We start from the raw sequence: 19282 nt of genomic DNA on the forward strand, positions 1-19282 counted from the left end.
AATTATTCTTAATGAGTTTTTCTTCGTTCTCAGTTAATGAGTCTCAGTCTGAGTTCGCAGACTCCGAGAAGTATAAAATGTATTGTATGTGCTAGATGTAGCGATTGATCGTGAGCCAGAACTGTTGGGTTATTGAATAATGTCTAAGATAGATTAAATGTACATACAGTTAAGTGTGTACAATTTAATTTTTGTGTCCAAATAAAATGTAATTTTTTTTTTCTATTAAGTATATCATAAGTACTCCTATTTTTCAAGGTTTAATACACAAATCCAAGTTGACTCTGTAAATATTATCGATGTTTGATATTATTTTTTTTTGTTTTTTAGAACAATTAAAAATACAATATTCTTTGTGCAAACGATTCGTCAGTAATGTATCATATTTTTCCAGATGTATGGCGTCCAGGTGAAGAATCTGAACCGGGCCCTGCTGGAAGCAAAGATGATAACTGTAGACGGACGTCTCATACCTTACTCAATAAAGAACCTCAAAATTAAGAAGAAATCGAGCTTAAAAAAGCTCCCACTGAGGGAGATTTGAAGCCTTAAGAGAATAAGAATAGTTGCCTTCCCTAGACTCTGGTCCAAGATAATATATCCATGTTAGTTGTAGATTTATAGACATTAAATATTTCTACCGAGCTCGTTTAAGGTTTGTATTCGGTTTTTTTTTTTTGTGTGTGTGTGTGTGCAAAAAGTTCCTTTTAATAAGTTTCTATAAAATGTCCCCAGCCATGTTTCTTTGACGAACTTTACGTTTATTTGTCTCGGTTGCGAAGTTATTCTTTTGTCACAAAATTATTCTTAAACTATAAGTCTTCCCTGTTAAATGTTTTGTTGCACAATATTTTTAGAGATTCAGAAGTTTGGATCGAGATCGAAAGTCGAGAAAATCGTCCGTTGCTGGTGAAAATATACGAAAATTATGTAAAATTGACGTTTTTTGTTTAGATTAGTACTGGAATGGAGCAACCGGAAGTCGAGAAGGGCTGCGGCAGCTCGGAGTACGGAGCACAACTTACAAGAAATAGAGTGAGTTCATAAGTTTATAACTCTGATTGTGTCTAGTATGATGACTAAGGGCCTTGATAATGGACCATTCTTAGGTTCGATTCTCGGTTTTTAACAAATATTAAGGAGATTTTTTTTATATTAACAGAAGAAAAGTAACATCGTCTCTCATAACAATGGCGGTAACAGTTTAACAATAAATTAAACTAAAATATTTCGGATATACTACGCGGATTTTATTATTTTAAAACGCACATCTCGTCTGCCCGTTATCACGTTTGCTGAAAAGCAACCGAAACGTCGGGATTATGTACTTTTTTAAAATAATAAAATCCGCGTAGTATGTCCGAAAATATATTAGTTTCATTTAAATGAATAAAACTCGCGAAAATCATAGATCTCATTAAGTTTAACGAGAGGTTTGTATCGCGGTTCTCATTCCTTTGGTTGAACTTTGGTATGGACTACAAATTCTTCTATCAAATACTAATTCAAAGATCGATGGCGGACATTAGTGTGATAGAATAATCTTACACGCTTTGAATATGCGTGGAATAGTAAACAAAAAAACTATTGCCAAGTATGCCACGAAACACTAACAAAATTTTATTGAAATGTAAAAAAAATAACTAGCGAGCGATAAGCACTCGGAGATCATTTTGCCAAAAATGCTTACGTATTTTTGGCAAATTCGTTGATATTTTTCAACTGCCGGAAAAATATTACTATGAACCACGAAAGAGGGAAACTTTCTGTGCAATGAAAAAACCGCGTCGGTACGATGGATCGTTTGAGAGCTCCGTACAGAAGTCATTTTATTCTGAATCCATCGATTCCTTTGATTTTGGTACAGTGACATAACCGTGAAAACCGAGTCTGCAGCGTCCACCATAGGAACTGCTGCCCATCATCTAATCCATCCGTAAATCAAACGTCCTGCGTCTTCCAGAGTTTCAAATCGAAGCAGCTAGTCCGCAGTCAGGCGATACGAGAAGCAACGTCGCCGCCACGAACAGCGTCACCGTTGGCGAGCGACAAACCAAACGTGACCGGAAACGCGGTCGAGAAGAGGTCGAACAGCGAGACCTCCAGTCACAGCGACGGAGGTTCCGTAGTCAGCAATGACAGCAAACAACCCGTTGAAATACAGGTGAGAGACATGTATGTAGAGGAGCAGCGATGAACGCAGAAGAAATATGTCAGACTACCCTCATTACGAATATATGTATTTTTATATGTCATTTGTTCCATCAATGAACATAACATGGACATGGACATATTGTTACAGCTAATAGGTTTAATGAGAAGAATAATATCCCATACACACAAGACCCGAACAATATATATGTTTGGGTTAAAATAAAAAGTTCAAAACAACAAAGAAATCGTTTAACAACAAGATCTATAAGGTCATAATGAGACGACGTGTTTCATATAAAATCAGACATCAGTTTAATTCGTATCTTAAATACGAATCCAGGAAAGAATTTCGTCGGGAACACATGGGATCCGATACGTTAAAATCACAACCGAAAATATGACCGTTCCTCTGAATATCCAGTTATAAGACTTAAAGATATGATGTACTACGCGTAGTTTTTTTAATTTAGAAACTACACACTCCCGATGTTCCGCTGTGTAGCAACCGTGATCACGTTAATAAATACACTAATTGTAAAATAGAGAGTAGTATTACTCAAATATTAAAGGCACGTATCCTTACGACGAGCTGGTGTTCCATCGATAGATAACATCCAACTCCTGGGAGGACGGTAACAGTGACCAACGCCAGCGGACCCGTCGCTGGCTGGGTCACCACCACTCTGACTCCGCGAGGGACCTTCTGACCCACGGGCCGCGGGTGGCCTGTGTCTGTGGGGCCTGCGAGTGTCCGCACTGCAGGTAACATATCTGTATAGGTGATTTAAATATAACTAATATCGAAGGATCTGTTCTACACAATCTGTATAGGCTAAGTCTCCCTTGCTGACTTTATCTTCTGTTGTATAAAATACTGCCCTTATAATCTATGGAAGAATTTTAACTTTTGTCTGCTTGTATTTCGTTTGTTTGATAGTTGTCCAAATTTACCTCCCTGGAGGACCATCGATATGTAAAATATTATATTTACTGCAATTTTTGCTAAAAATCTACATTATTGACGTACCTTGAAATAAATTATCTATTCTCTATATATTGATACTATTTAAAGGTCTGCATCAAAAATAATCCCAAGACAAGTTCATTTTGATCCTAAATCTTTTATGTGAGCAAAAATTTATATATAGATGTTATTATGTGATAATATCGTCTTATGTTCTGCTCACGTCTTCAGAGGGCGCAGAAGAAGACACGCGTGTCCGACGAAACAGGACTCTGGCATCGTTTGTTCTGACGATTGTCCTGACTGCACCGACTCAGAACATGCGGGTAGGTTCATAGACTTTGAATTATTTTTTTTTGTGTATTGAGCCACTGTCATAATATTATTTTAAAGTGATTTTCGTGGTTCGAAAGTATTTTTTAGGGATATTTAATCCATTCAATCCATTTCTGCTATCAAATTATGTAGTGCCATCACAGAAGATGATGCAGAAGAATTAGCAGCAATCTTCTTTTGATGATATCTCTGGTCCCCTTTATTCTATTTGCTGTTAAATATAATATATATGTATAGAAATAAGTGTGCAAAGACGGATGTGTTCCTTGTATATATATATATTATTAATTTTGTAAATTTTAATCTCTTTTGGTTTTAAATATCTGTTACTTTGATATTTTATCTGAACATAAAATTATATTTCTCTTGAACTTGTAGTCCAGATTTTTGTTTTAAAATCTCTCTTTCAATATTATTTTCCTGTTAGGTCCTAACGGTGACGGCGCTAGGATGTCCGGGAGTCTGGACAGCGACGATCAGGCATATTATTGCAGGTATTAAAAGAACTGGACCTGGATGTTTCCAGCACCTGGTCCACGTTGTAACCGCTCATCCTTATATTTCCAGATGCATCGATCGCAAGGACAAGCCGAAGAATATGTGCATAGGTGGCAATGAGTTTGGTGAGCCCAATATATGATTAGTATTTTACAACCGACTTTTAAATAAAGATATTCTGCTTTAGCATATTTTTATAAAGTTATCAATAGTATATATATAATATTATTTATTTATACATTAAGTGACTCTGTTAAGTAAAACTAACGGTGTCATAGTTTATATAAGAATGGAATAACTCTCGTTAGAGAACTAAGCGAGGTCACTGTCTATCTATTTTACTTTATAACCGGTTTCCCTCTATCCCCAGAGGATAAGACGGATCTATCAGGTCCGGAACTGGTGGCCTTCATCAAAGAAACCCTGAACAAGAACCCAAGAGACCGAGCCACTTTGTTGAGGATTGAGAAGGAACTGCATGGTCTTGTAACAGACAACAGGTAACACACAGAGCTGGTCCCATGCGGAGACGATACCGGTCAGGTTGTGAAGGGAATGGAAAGAGATCACGTCAGTGGTAGGTTCGAGACCCGGCCGTGTAAAACCAGATATATTTATGTCAATATTCTGATATTAGATTTATTATAGACATTTTTTATATAAGTGTATCTCACGCGTGCATGTATTGTCACGGATCCAGGCCGGTATTAATGAAGGTCATTCTTAAGTGGTCGCCCATATAAATCCGAAGCGTAAAAGAAATGATGAGAGATTAAATTTTATCATGTCTATTATTGTAATGTAAATGAAAAAGTAATTAACATAACCACGTACCTTCATGATTCATATCATAACCCCTCGCAGTGACCGAGTCACGGCAGCGTCTGTCCTCACGTGCCCTGGTCACCAGTCCATCACTAACCATCATCATCTCATCATCCTTATTATGACTACTAGCGCCCTCCCCAGTCGTTGCATCGTCCGCTTCCCCGTGATGACGTCATACGGCCGTATGCTGGTCCACCGCTGCGCAGCTCTGTTCCAACTGGCGCACCACCTCGACCACTCTAACAAGAACTCCGTGCTGGTGTCCAAAAGCGGTGAGTGCGGCTCCGTATAGTTTTGTTTCTTTATTTCTTAATACAACATACGCCCGTCTGGATGTCGCTACATATAGAAAAATAGAAGTATTTTTTATGAAATTTCTGTTATTCCGCTCAGGAAGTAAGTTCCAGAAAACAATCTTGTTCATATCAGTAAAACCTGAGGTTGCGTGGTCCAAGCTGACACCAAATATCGAATCAATAAACCTGTCATGAAAATTAATATCGCACTAAACCATATAGGTCCTCTATTCACAAGGAACTGTAAATTTAAGGCTCTTATCACACTGTTACGCTATTCTAAGGCTCATATCACACTGTCACAGGCACGTGCGGTGGCCGCCTGCCCTGTACCTCCTTCCGTGAGTGGTGCACCACCGTGTTCCCGAGGTCACCCACACACGAGGACACGCTCGCCAAGTAATGTCTTGATGCTCGTCCGCTGATATCCTTACATATCTAAGTAGTACTTCTTAGCCTACATAATATATGTGTAGCCTATATAATATATATATATATATATATATATATATATATATATATATACATATATATGAAGAAGCTGGGCTATGATAGTTTAATTCATAGAGCAATTTAAATTCTATATTTCGCAGGCCGCAGAATCGAATCAAAGGATTCTGTGTGACCATTTCATATATTTTTACATTTTCCAGGTCCATTCTAAAGCGTTGTTCGGGACCACCTGGTACAGCTAGCTCGGCAGCTGGCAGAAGCAAGTCGTTGGAACAACGAGAGAGGGAATACGAGAGAGTCAGGAGAAGAATTTTCAGCACGGTGAGAGTTGTGATAACTTGTATGTATGTATATATGTAACATATAATATTGTGACCAAAACACGGGTGGCCATTGAAAATCAACACGGTTACTGGCTCTAGGTTCATAAAAACACCCTGTATCTATCTATTACTCCTTATAACAATTATTCCATACATCAAAGTCTTCTACACACAGCCTAATCGTATAAAACGTGTATATATGTCATTATATTCCAGGACAACTGCACCCAGGACGAGACGCAATGGCCCTGGCTGACTTCCGGACCCGTTAAGCTACTGACACCGGAAACTGGCAGGAACAAGCTATTGAAGGTATATTGAGAAAATATATGATGTACACATAGTGGGTGCTGGAGCGATGACCGAGGCGGGGGGAATTATGTGTTAATGTGTTGTATGATTAATGAGAACATTATAATATATTGTAGTGATATGTTTTGTGTGATTCCAATCAAAATTCAATAATACACAGCTGTATCTTAAATTAAAAATTATATTGAGGCATCATAAATTAATATAAAGTTATTAAAATATTTAGAAACTACTATATATATATACGGATAATATCCGTATTTAGTGATCTCTCATATACCAAGCATATACCAAGACTTTGTATCTTATATCAAACATAGACAAGACGCGAGTAACGACTATTTTAAAACTACCCTCATTTAAAACAAGATGTTAATTTACACATATGTTAAATATTAAATATATAATATTAAATGTCTCCTGCGATCCGTCGCTCGCCCTCGCCAGGTGCACTCCCTGGAGGCGAAGTCCCCGGGCCGGGGAGTGGTGTCGAAGAGTCACAGCTTCGGGGGATACACGGACCCCCAGCAGAGAGTACTCAGCAGACAGGGTGATTATATAATATTTTGATGTGATGATTCAACTAACGATTGGAAGAAGTGTCATCGTATATGTCCAGTGTGTAATAATGTATGTCCTCTGTGTGATCGTGTAAGTCCTCTGTGTGATCATGTAAGTCCTCTGTGTGATCATGAAGTCCTCTGTGTGATCGTGTAAGTCCTCTGTGTGATCATGTAAGTCCTCTGTGTGATCGTGTAAGTCAACTGTGTGATCGTGTAAGTGCTCTGTGTGATCGTGTAAGTCATCTGTGTGATCGTGTAAGTCCTCTGTGTGATCATGTAAGCGCTCTGTGTGATCGTGTAAGTCCTCTGTGTGATCGTGTAAGTCCTCTGTGTGATCATGTAAGTCCTCTGTGTGATCATGAAGTCCTCTGTGTGATCGTGTAAGTCCTCTGTGTGATCATGTAAGTCCTCTGTGTGATCGTGTAAGTCAACTGTGTGATCGTGTAAGTGCTCTGTGTGATCGTGTAAGTCATCTGTGTGATCGTGTAAGTCCTCTGTGTGATCGTGTAAGTCCTCTGTGTGATCGTGTAAGTCCTCTGTGTGATCATGTAAGTCCTCTGTGTGATCAAGTAAGTACTATGTGTGATCATATATGTCCTGTGTATGATCGTATTGTGTCCGTATGATCGTGTCCCGTGTGCTCGTGTCAATGTATATAGTAATGCTCGTGTGTCACACACTGTGAGCGGTGTGTTAGTGTCCACACTGCTTCAACCGAACTCCTGCTATTATATTGAAGGTTATTGTGTTTTGACGAAAATATTACATTTCCGTTTCATTACCTGTTCACTCACTCATCACAAAAACTCCTCAGCCATCATTACCTTAGAATGTCTCAGCTATATATGTGAGCTACTTGTTTTCATATTCCAGGTGACCTGGCGTCATCCAGCTGGCGTCTCTCTCCGTCCAGCTCCGGGTACAAGACCCTCAGTTTGCGGAGCACGGATTCAGTCACACCATCACCCACAGGTTACATATATTTCATATTATACAATATAAGTTATATCAGACAAGTACATGTCGTCTCATATAACATTCATATATATATATATATGTGTGTATATGTTGGTTGTGTGATCTGACTTTACTACATTAATATATTCCAATTCTCCCGCAGGCGGTGCGAGTCCTGAGCCGGGGCCCCCTTCCCTGTGCGTGCCGGGGGCCTCGGGGGCCCTCGTGTGGGCTGTGACCGACATGGCCGCGGTCCCGCCCGGGGCACTAGTCATACATCCGCAGGTGATTTGATATTACATAGCATATGTACAATTTAAACTCATTTCGCTGGCGGCTCCGCTTAACCGACTGTGCTAGAAATAAAGCCGAGACATTTGTATTGAACCTTAATGCTTTATATTGTTAAAAATCTCACCGGAAACTATTTCTTTGTTTCTGAGACACGAGCACAAAAAGACAAACATTGTAAGAGAAATGAATCATTGCTTTGGGTTACGATACGAGGAAAGAGTTGTACTAAGTGTGAGCTGCGATACGCAGACTGATCAGTCATATATATATGTGGTTTGTAACAGACAGGCCGGCCGCTCACCAACCCCGACGGCAGCCTGTACCACTTCGACCCCGAGAACCCGCCGCGCCTGTACGCGGACCGGGGGGAGGTAACCTGCTCGCTCAGCTACACCACGCGACGGTTGCTTGACTTTGACGAACCGCGCCTCTAATAACATATTCATATTACACAAATCTTAAGAGATATCAAATTAAACATACGAATGAGATACTAATATATAAATTATAGTTAATGGCGCCGTCTGTGACGTTAATTAATCACTAACCATCCGTTGTTATTAAACGCCCGTTAATTGTTAACCTACCTCTCAGATCGACGGCAGCGCAGAGAAGAGACGCGGGAAACTGGAAAAACAGAACTCCTTCATAGATAACGGTGAGGAACATACACGTGGCGACTAACGTGGAGGCTGGACAGACTGTGCTTTGGAAGACTGACCGACTAACCATACAATGAGCGACCTCTTATATATTAATATGTTTTCAGAATGCGATTTCGACTCCAAGCGGGACAAGCGCTGTGACTGCGCTCCAGACAACGACGGAGTAAGTCTTATTGGACGACAGTAACTTAAAAATATATGAATTTACATCGAACTAGTTGTGTTTACTTCCCAGGGCCAGCGGAAACCGAAGACGCCGGCAGCGGCGAGCCCGAACAACACGCGGACCGCGCACGAGGAGCAGGCGGCGCCGGACGCGCCCGCGCCCAACGGAGACGTGGACCAGAGCGAAGTCGCTGAAATAAAACAGGCTCTCGAGAATATTAAAATAACACAGAAATCACCGGTCAAAGAGAAGAAAGACGTCCAAATCGAACCCGTCAATCAGATTCAGTCTCCGAGGTACGATGCGGCCAATCAGGTCGCGTCTTCGCCGAGGTTCGACTCGCCGGCCAGTCAGACGGCCTCGAACCAGCCGCAGAGATTCGAAACGGCCAATCAGATGCAGCAGATTCAGAGATTCGATTCACCGGCCAATCACGTGCAAGCTGTCCAGAGATTCGATTCCCCCGCGAATAACAGGCAGTACGACAGATATGACGTCCCCAGTAAGGCTTTGGAGAATAGGAGTTTTGACAATCAGAGGAAGTTTCTAGAAGAGGCTTATCACGAGAGCTACGTCCCGTATAAGAGTGAGGAGGTGAGCTCGTGTGCACTCTAATACAGGCTGCTAAACGTTCCTAGGTTACGTCAGATCTTTACGAGGAATGCGTGTTTGAGTTAAACATCATTTTCATATTTAGCTCGTATTCGCAATCGTATATTTGTCACCTACCGTCAATAATTTATTAACTTTCTTCATGCAAATGTTTTAAGAATCAAAAAACCGGTCGCTTTGTAAATAAAAATTTTAATAGCTGAGAGTTAAATCAAAAGCATAGACAATCGAGACGTTTTATGAAAAAAAAAACAAACAAGAGATTTGGTAAAGATATTTTGCTATACTTTAAAACAGACAATTCGCATACAAAATTGCATTTTACATAAATATGTGTGTGTATCCGTGACATCCCTTAAAGATTACTCCCTAACAACTACCAGCATAGTTTAACAGGTATATATACTGAGATAAACCTTCATCCATATTAGTTTATAAGGCTATCGTGAAATAAAATTACATTATATCATATTTACTACTCCCTGTGGAAAAAGTCCTATAAATTCTGATACAAAACAGCTAACTGGGTATCAGAATGTATCAGTTAAAAAAATATTTATAAGATTGAAAAAAATTTCTGATACAGATCTATAAGAATCTATCAATTATGAGAATTTAGGAGACCGTTTCCACAGGGATACACTTCTATAGAAAATCCTATATATATATATATATATACTACATTAAATCTCCTCATGTCAAATGACAGCATAAAGTGACGTACAAAGACTATGTAGACTTATTGTAACCGAGTACTCGAACGGTCGTAAATAATGGTTCCTATATAACAAGACATGATCGGAGAGTTAATAAGTTAGTATATGTATGTTGTATTTTAGTTTAGTAATATCGAAGACTATCGTGTATTTAATATTATATTGGTTAAGTACATTTCGCATAACAAACAGACAGACTAAAAATATTAACATCACTAGTGGAATTTGATTAATTTGTACTGAGAGGGATAATAATATCTTTCTATGTTTATACATTATTTGCATTGAAACGACAAACACACTGCCGTCACCAAGACACGTGACGCCCACTAACACTACAAGTACACAACATTAATGAACGAAAAAAAAAAATATTCACCTTCACTATAGCTAACATAAGTTAAAGTAAAAGTTAGCGTAATCAATAATTGTTAAAAGTTTTGACAAGTCAATATCTACGATTAATTTTAACTCATTCAACGTAGTTTCACTTCGATGGAGATAAATACGTAAATATGATTTGATGTATAGAATATCTTAAATATATATACAAAAAAAAAACTCGAATTCAAGCTAAAATGGGCTTTACGGCGGGTGAATAGAGTCGTATTTCGTTAGAACATCAATTCATGGAATTTTCTAGAAACTTCTCGAAAGTTCCATGGATCCGCACACGCGCAATACCGGCCACGTTCTGTCAATAACAACACATGCGCAGTAGGAACAGGACATTCTAATATCGACTTAATTTCCATTGCAATAAGAATCAATTTACGTACCGTCCGCAGTAGGCGCTACAGGTGAAGCGATTGGGCTGTACAGACGAATTTAGTCGTAATGCGTTTGTAATAAAGTCGCTTTTATATGCACTGTGGTGTTGTATACGGGACTATTGTATACGGAAGTGCATTCAACTATCGACCTAATTCCTTACGTCGTAGCACCCGGAATGCCTTGAGTCAGTCCGGGCTCGACTCCGGAGCTCGTCCCAGGGATGATATAAATATTATTATTTATAATCGGAACTAGTGATTTAAAGCTTGTTTGTGATTAACGGTTGTGTGTAATACGGTTTTACGATTGAAGATTTTTATCGTTTATTGGTGGCGAACAAAAAAATTTCGTTATGTATATGGAGAATGTGGTGAAGGAGGAGGTGATGGATGAAGTGGAGGAAGACGCAGATGAAGCGGTCGGTTGAGAAACTGATGGATGATCAGCTGATCGTGGGTGGGAGTGTGAATTAATGTCTGTTTGTTCGTCAGGCGCCGCAGATGATGGTGAACTATCCGTCGGAGATGGCTGACATGCAGGTGGTGCAGGCGAAGATGACGCCAGTCCCGGTGCAGGACAACATGCGTATGTATATTTTATCAGCGATTTGAATTTATTTACCCGGAGTCAGAGACCATAAACTTCTATTTTTTTTCCGTCTGAAAGCGACCGAGCATCACTCTATAAATGCTAGTTATCATACATATCATAGAAAAGCAGAGATCATTTTATATTGGATTTCAGAACTACATTGCGTAGTAGATATTCAATTTCTACTTGACCCTTACACAACTAGGAAATTTTTCCTTTCAATTATCTCTATCATATATATCATTATTGAAGATTAATTTTAAAATCATTGAATACTTGCTAATAACTAATTATTTTATTTGTTATTATAAATATTAATTTTTACATACATATTACATAACAACAATTAAATATTGATATTTCCAAGATAATATGAAAATTGTATCTGAAATGCCCATGGGTTTTAACATGCATATATTAATGACATTACAAAAGTTAAAACCAAGTATATATATATATATATATTTGTGTACATATCATGGTAACACTGGCTATATATATATATATAAAATTCATTGTATATACAAATTGTGATGCAGTTGGCAGCATAACATGTAAGTAATCCGGCCTTCCAGGTGGTGTGCCCGTCCCCAGTCATCCCGGGTATTACCAGCCCGTGCAGAACTACCAGTATGTTCCCTACAGAGTGGTGAGTATCGGTTACACCCAAGGAAGCTACCTTGATACAGATGATGTCCATTCTAATGGATGTCTGATTTTGAGGGGATCAAATATATGGAAGGTGGACTATGGACAGTATCTCTGTATATATATGTGTTTGTGTGTGTGTGTGTGCGGGTGTTTAGATACACACACGCACACACACATGATTATTTATCCTTACATGTGCTCAATGTCATAATATACCTGATACATAATTCTAAAGGAAACAGAAGATTTTTTTGTACCAATTAAAATATTTCCATGTTATGTGTTTGTACACTTATCATTTAATAATCAATAATGACAGCGCTTTTAAATGCTGCCGGCAATTGACAGAGATGACTTAAGCAGGGATGAAATAGACGGACGTTTAAAAAAACGCTGCCAAGAAACGCTCAGAAGCTAGTGTTTATAAGTAATATGTGTATACAGGAGCAGCCGGTACAGCACCTGCAGCCACAGCTGTACCAGCAGATGACCGAGGACCAGAAGCAGATGACGCCGTCCCCACACAGCGAGAACACGTTCAGGATCGGTAAATACACAAACACACATACACCGCAGTCTCTAACATGTTAACTTTAAGGAAATGGTGAGCAAGGAATTGAAATAAAAATCAAATAGCCACAGAATGTACATTTATTACAACTACAATCTGGACTCGAACCTGTGACGTCGTGTGTCGTTTCAGTCAGGTCACCGACTGGGCTATCGTGGCTACTAGCTGGAGTCTGTGAAAAAAATATTCTACCAACACAGGAAGAGCTGACGTGGCAATGCTTAAAGTAACATGTTGTGGGTAGAAATGTAAATAAAAATATTAGTGCGTGGATGAAGTGAAGCTCCGTGACGCTGGAATGAGAACAGGAAGCGGCGGAAATTGATTTTTAAGGAGTTTTCAGTGTTTTAAGACAAACTTTATTAACATCACTTACAAGTCACAATTTATTGCCATCATCCCCTCTCACTCCGTCTCTTTCCCCCCAGAGCGTTAAACGTTTAACGCAACCTTGTTAGAAGTCGCATAAGAAGTTTCACTTCAATAATATAGATAAAAAAATTTATGATTTAAGACACAAAAAAATATTTTTCTATCATATTAAATACATCAAAGCTGTTGGTATACACTGGGCGTTTTTTTTCTTATTTTATATCGTCACATTGCCGATGTTTAAAATTTTAAATAGTATTAACGATTTACATACACCGATTTTTCACCGATTTTACAATAAAATTATTATATTTGTTTTTCAGATCCGAGCTATCCGTACTTGGCGGACTTTAATAATGCTTGTGGTGCCTGTGACCCGACTCAAGCTAGAGGGTCTGTATATGACTAATTACCTTAAAAATGCCAATAATTTACCCTAAAAATGCCTGTAACTTACCCTAAAACGCCTATAACTTACTCTAATCAAAAAACATATGTCAGTTTGTACGATACAGAACAACTCGGAGCCTTCATTAATAACAGTCATTTCTTAAGTTATAACTAACATATTATCAACTTGTATTGATCCTGGTGTGCAGGACTTAGTCTCGTATGTAGTTTTTCCGCTTATTACTGAACGCATCTCATTATGTCCCTTTAAACTTGTCTCGTCACTTGTCCCCGGCTTCCCTGGATCGTGTCTCCCAACTCCTGATAGTGACTTTCTAGACTATGAATATTCAGGAAATATAACGAATTTGCATTAAAACGGCTTCATTTCAGCATCAATTTAAATGAGATCTATCAAGATCTCCAGATCTCTATTAATTTCTACAATGTTTGAAATATTTTTTTCATATAAATACATTTCTGTGTTCCTCTTCATCAGATACAACGTGCAGTACCAGCCGGAGTCCGTGATGTACCCCAACGTGCTGATGCAGCCGGTGCAGCAGTATCCTGTAAGTAGCAGCACCTCCAGCTGTCTGTATTGACTGTGACTTACCATAGACTATATACGAAAATATCTTAAAGATTCTTATATGTATGTAAATGCGAATTTTGTGAGTATGTTATGTTTGTAGCGCTTTAACAAAAAAATACTGAAGCGATTTTGATGTAATTTCACAATAATATAGATTACATATCAGGACACGCGTTCATGTATCTCTGGTATGTAATTTTTATTACAATAGAAAATTTTGCAACACTAAGTATTCACAAACACAGTTAATTATGTAACAAATGTAACGATATACTCGTAACTGTCTGTTTATAGTTTGACAGCACTCGTGCTAAGGATACTGGCTTTAATTTTGATTTAAAATATTAAATATCTATGTAGTATGTTTTTATATTGAAACAACTGCAGAAGTTATCGCTCTGGAAACCACTTCAACAAACAAATGACTGTTACTAGGTAACTGATAACCTGAAGTAAGAGAAACTAAATTAAAAGCTATCTTATATTTCACCAGCAATGAGTGAGACGTGTTCAACTAAACTTCTCACAGATAACCACAGAGCAGCGGGCTTGATGTCCACAGATAACGAACGGTTTCAGTGCGCGGGAAAGCAAGCTCAAACGAAGGAGAGCTTCGTTAACATCTTTATAAACAAAAATATATTTTCAGTACCAGGAGCAGATGCAGGTGCCGTGGCAGAACGTGGCCCCGGCAGCGCCCAAGGTCGTGATGCACGACGTGTACCCTATAGTGTACCCCAGCGTGTACCCTAACGTGTACCCACCCTACAACATAGTGTACCCTCAGGTTAATAAGAATATTATATAACAATGATTTCCTTAAATTAATATATTATTAAAATTTTTCATACAAAGAAACAGTATGTCTATATGAGTAACTCCAAAACTTTTTTTGTCTGTATGATTTTGTGAATAAATCCCGGCTAAATAAATTCTATAATATCATATCATATCATTTCCAAAATTTATTATAATACAATGTCTGTTTTTCCAGGTCCTGCCGCAATACCCCATCCAGCAGTTCCAAGATAGACGGAAGAAGAGGTATGATAGAGAGGCGGAGATAGCTATGAGGATACAACAGATAAAACAACAGGTGACGGACACAGATTATATACATATAGAGTAAATATTACAATAAGACAACAAACGAACGGACAAACAATGTGGACGTTTGATAATATTATAAACTATGAAATAAATGCTGATATGAAATTATATGTATGTACATTATCAGACGATATCAATAGAAGGAATATATATATATAGGCTTTGTATATAACGGTTGACTGACCTGTACCTGTGTGTAAAATTTGGACAGAAATGTTTATCTCCGAATAGAGTTCACGAATGTCAAGTGTTGGACGTTTTAGAATGTACTAGTAATTTTTTTTTTCATATTTTTTTCACATCTCAAAAACAATGCACGATCAATACACAGCCACATATTCCAGATGTTTCCGTGTCGTGCGACAGACGGGCGTTGTTATGTTACAGGTGGATATGATGGATGGAGACAGGGGACGGAACAGCGGAGGAGGTATACTGGGCAGTGCTCCGGGGAGAGTCGGGTGAGGAGCGATACGCTACATATAATACATACATCACCCTGTATAACAGTAGCATGCGTCGGTCACACTTGGTGGGTAGAATTAAATGTGGCGTCGGTGACGTGGGCAGATGTTGTTGTATCAGCTCCTGTCGTTCAGTGTTGCTATCACACAGTAGTGTTATTGAACACTACAAACACATTGACTGAATGTACCAGGTTCAGGCTTGTATAGATGTGAACAGCTTTAGAGCGGCACCCGCCAGGCCAGCCCGACGCGTGCTGGGTTATACAGTCATCAGTACTCGTCACGTCACCCTGTCAGCCTCCTCGAATGTTTTGTATCGTATGTTTCTTAACACCCGTCTCTGCCGGCTCCAGGGCCGACGACAGCCAGCTGACCACAGCGGCGCGGGCCATCGTCAACTCCATAAGGAACATGCAGGCCAAGAACCCATGTGAGATATACAGACAACTGATATATATAATAAATAATGTTTTGTATGTGTGTCTGTTAGCTACTTGATAGTTATTATCATGGATATATATATATATAATATTATAATTAATTTTGACTGACTAATGTACTAGTTACTTGTTCTATGACAGACCACGAGTCAAGACGCTCTCCCCCGCGCCCGGAACAGAGGAGGAGAGCCGCGGGCCCGGTGTATAGACAGGTATATACAAACATATATATAACTAATGTCTGATTCAGCTGCATAGTTCCAGGTGTTATAATTTTGTTGTGTTCCAGATGTCTCCAGGCGCCTGGTGCCGCTCTCCAGCTCCGATGCCGCAAAGTTAGAATGTTTCTATATGATAATTAAATCAAAAGCGATTTAGCAAAAATATTATGATAATTTTGACTAACAATAATCACATTGTTTGTCTGTATATATACATATATATATGCTGTATGTATGTTTCAGCCTTCAGCCAACCTCGCCGGCCTCACCCAGATAACAGGAACGCTCGTCGGTAAACACATATCACAAACAAACAAACAAACAAAAAATATTAATTACATATTATAAGCGTGTCGTTACTGTCAAAGTTTTCCTTAAAGAGACATCACCGCGCACAATACATGGATGTTAATTTTAATTAAATATATATATATATATATATGTCGAGTTTAAAACGTGCTTACCAAATGCATGTGGCGTTTGGACCGAGCGTTCGGAACGCCACCTGTGTCCACAGACGCGATAGATCTCACGTTGAAAGCGAACTAGTCATTTTTATATCCATCTAGATATAGACGTATGTTATTTGTTTGGTTGAATTCAACGTTGCTCGTGTTATTGTATTGATGTCAACAAAAAATGCTGTCCAAATTTATTTTCCGTTCGTAGAGACGTCGGTCAATTGTAAAATATATATATATAAATATATATATACAATAATATGAACAACGTGTCCCTTCGTCACGGCCGACGCCATGACATAGACTAAGGATATAGATTATATAATTTAATGTGAAAAAAAAAAAACGCTTTATTAAAATTATATCGGTACATTTTATTTCCGTGTCGATGTCAGTCGCCGACAATAATGATTATTTTATATAACATATATATCGCGAACGGATTTCGTTTATTTGTTATTTTTTTTTTTTTGTCGTTATCGTGATTCCTACACTGTGCTAGCGTCTACAACACTATTGTAAATAAAAGCCGTCTATACATTAAAAGGTAAGTGAGTAACAGTAACACGTCTCATCCAGGTCACGGCTGCTCTAGGTCTACTGTTAGGGTCCATTTTCGTCGCGTTAGAACGTATTGGATGGTTGTTTATTAGACATTGAAGCTTATTATATCGGTGTTAGAGTTGACATTTGAATAGGGCTCCCGACTGGCGCCGGTCGTGCGGACGAGCCGTCACCTCCGCGTTGACAGCTGTCAAACGTCCGGCTGACGTTGACAGCTGTCAGTGACAATGTCCCATATTAAGGAGATTTATTGATGTAGAGTATATTATTGTTAATAATAAAGATTTTAGCGTATACATTGTTTGTTTCATTTTAGTTATACATAATCAGAATTTTAAGTAATATATTTGTGCTTTCTCATTATTGACGTGTGATTTATTAACATTGATAGAAGTTAAAAGACACGCGGTAATTTTATAAATAAAAATAATTATAAATTAATTTCCATATCTATTCAGAGAGTATTTCCTTTCATGTAACGTATCAGTCTGTGAGGCCCTATACTGTCACTTCCCCCTGTTAATTATAATGTCCTGTCTTCTGTGTCTACTGAAATTCCGCCTCGTATATCTGACCGCTGGTACATCTCTTAGTAGTACGTCGGCGAGGACCAACGACCGTTATTCTCCATGTGCCCAGCACACTGTACTAGATAGAATACCGCGGTAATATTCCTCTTCCGATTGTTCAAGGAAAGTCTGTGACTGAGTTTTCTTAAGCTGCCAACAACTCTGTCCACATGATATCACGGAATATATGCTAAGTTCGACAAGAACTAACTCGTTATCTGTCCAACTAAGTCTGATGCCACTATTTCTCTCTGTTTTATAGTTAAACTTACTTCTGGATTATTCGTCTTGGGAAAACGGATTTATCTGGACTTTACGTCTTCGAGAATAAAACTTAGCCATGGACCATGATTCAGTTTTGTTTGTACTGCCATCTAGTGACTTTTTTTGCTTTACACAATTAGCATAATGAACTAAATAGTACTGAAGTGGATCTGTAGATGGCACTGTCGAAAATAAACTAGAATTTAGATTTCCTTATAAATATATAACTTATATTTAGTCATTCCAAGGGGTGGGTAACTTATTAGTAAAAAGAGCTTTATACTTATTGGTTCACAGCTATTTGCTAGAGTGAAATTAATTATATATACATACACAAGTATATCTTTAGCCCTCTTGATTACATTTAAAGTGAAACAGATATCAGATAAAAATATACTAACAACCTAATTTCTTACTATAGCAACATTGTGTATTTCAATGTGAGGAGATGGTTCTATATCATGAGACTATGGAATTTCAGGATTGATATTTGTTTTTATTGAAAACTTAAATATGACTTTATTTTAATCTGTTAAGTTTCAATACTTCAATCTGATTTAGAATTCTGAAGCCATAAAATTATTCTACAAGTAAACTTCTCGACATTAAGAAGAATTAATAAAAATAAAACAAAATAAAAGCCCGCCATTACGTCCCTGACAACACAAAACAACAGTTGATTAACTCCGCATCCGTCTCGCTCGCACACGCTACACACATCACCCGTCTCGCTCGCACAGCCACAACTGATATCTTAAATTAGTCTAACAAATATTGTATAAATGAATGAAATTTATACAAAACACATAAATTTGCAATTCATATTTACATTAAGGAGAGAATAACATCCAGTATGTTCGTGTAATTTAGACAAAACCCTTTGTTAATTGCAAATGGAAATACAATCGTCAATTGACTTTTTGGTAAAATAATCAAAGAACGTGCATTTTTGAAAATGACCGTTAATTTTTTTTATATCAAATCAATCCTTATTAGTATCCCAAGTATTTAACGTCTTCACGTATTATGTCTGTACTCAAGAGTACTGCAATATATTATATATGTATATATTTACTAACACATATAAATATAAAAGTGTCTGTCT

The 19282-nt window shown here is 38.1% G+C and overlaps 1 protein-coding gene across 4 annotated transcripts in view; it reads left to right on the forward strand.

Annotated features, from left to right (window-relative positions):
- LOC116776081 (uncharacterized) overlaps positions 1 to 17640 on the forward strand; it is a 30909-nt gene extending 13269 nt beyond the window's left edge. Inside the window, exons 2-32 of one of the 4 annotated variants that reach the window (XM_032669183.2) lie at positions 395 to 655; positions 955 to 1035; positions 1964 to 2164; positions 2762 to 2916; positions 3350 to 3444; positions 3882 to 3948; positions 4022 to 4077; positions 4323 to 4452; positions 4910 to 5052; positions 5382 to 5475; positions 5730 to 5850; positions 6069 to 6164; positions 6612 to 6714; positions 7601 to 7699; positions 7848 to 7969; positions 8263 to 8349; positions 8573 to 8636; positions 8748 to 8806; positions 8879 to 9403; positions 11403 to 11496; positions 12078 to 12151; positions 12598 to 12700; positions 13420 to 13489; positions 13986 to 14058; positions 14731 to 14868; positions 15076 to 15177; positions 15558 to 15652; positions 16012 to 16088; positions 16240 to 16310; positions 16388 to 16433; positions 16563 to 17640. In XM_032669183.2, the coding sequence (XP_032525074.2) occupies positions 967 to 1035; positions 1964 to 2164; positions 2762 to 2916; positions 3350 to 3444; positions 3882 to 3948; positions 4022 to 4077; positions 4323 to 4452; positions 4910 to 5052; positions 5382 to 5475; positions 5730 to 5850; positions 6069 to 6164; positions 6612 to 6714; positions 7601 to 7699; positions 7848 to 7969; positions 8263 to 8349; positions 8573 to 8636; positions 8748 to 8806; positions 8879 to 9403; positions 11403 to 11496; positions 12078 to 12151; positions 12598 to 12700; positions 13420 to 13489; positions 13986 to 14058; positions 14731 to 14868; positions 15076 to 15177; positions 15558 to 15652; positions 16012 to 16088; positions 16240 to 16310; positions 16388 to 16433; positions 16563 to 16615 (3282 nt within the window). In that variant the 5' untranslated portion in view covers positions 395 to 655; positions 955 to 966 and the 3' untranslated portion in view covers positions 16616 to 17640. The remainder of the gene's footprint in view (positions 1 to 394; positions 656 to 954; positions 1036 to 1963; positions 2165 to 2761; positions 2917 to 3349; positions 3445 to 3881; positions 3949 to 4021; positions 4078 to 4322; positions 4453 to 4909; positions 5053 to 5381; positions 5476 to 5729; positions 5851 to 6068; positions 6165 to 6611; positions 6715 to 7600; positions 7700 to 7847; positions 7970 to 8262; positions 8350 to 8572; positions 8637 to 8747; positions 8807 to 8878; positions 9404 to 11402; positions 11497 to 12077; positions 12152 to 12597; positions 12701 to 13419; positions 13490 to 13985; positions 14059 to 14730; positions 14869 to 15075; positions 15178 to 15557; positions 15653 to 16011; positions 16089 to 16239; positions 16311 to 16387; positions 16434 to 16562) is intronic. The other 3 variants (XM_061525261.1, XM_061525260.1, XM_061525262.1) reach the window with 3 other exon arrangements.
- Positions 17641 to 19282: the final 1642 nt, after the last annotated feature.

This window comes from Danaus plexippus, chromosome 28 (assembly GCF_018135715.1).
Source record: "Danaus plexippus chromosome 28, MEX_DaPlex, whole genome shotgun sequence".
Lineage (NCBI taxonomy): Eukaryota > Metazoa > Arthropoda > Insecta > Lepidoptera > Nymphalidae > Danaus > Danaus plexippus.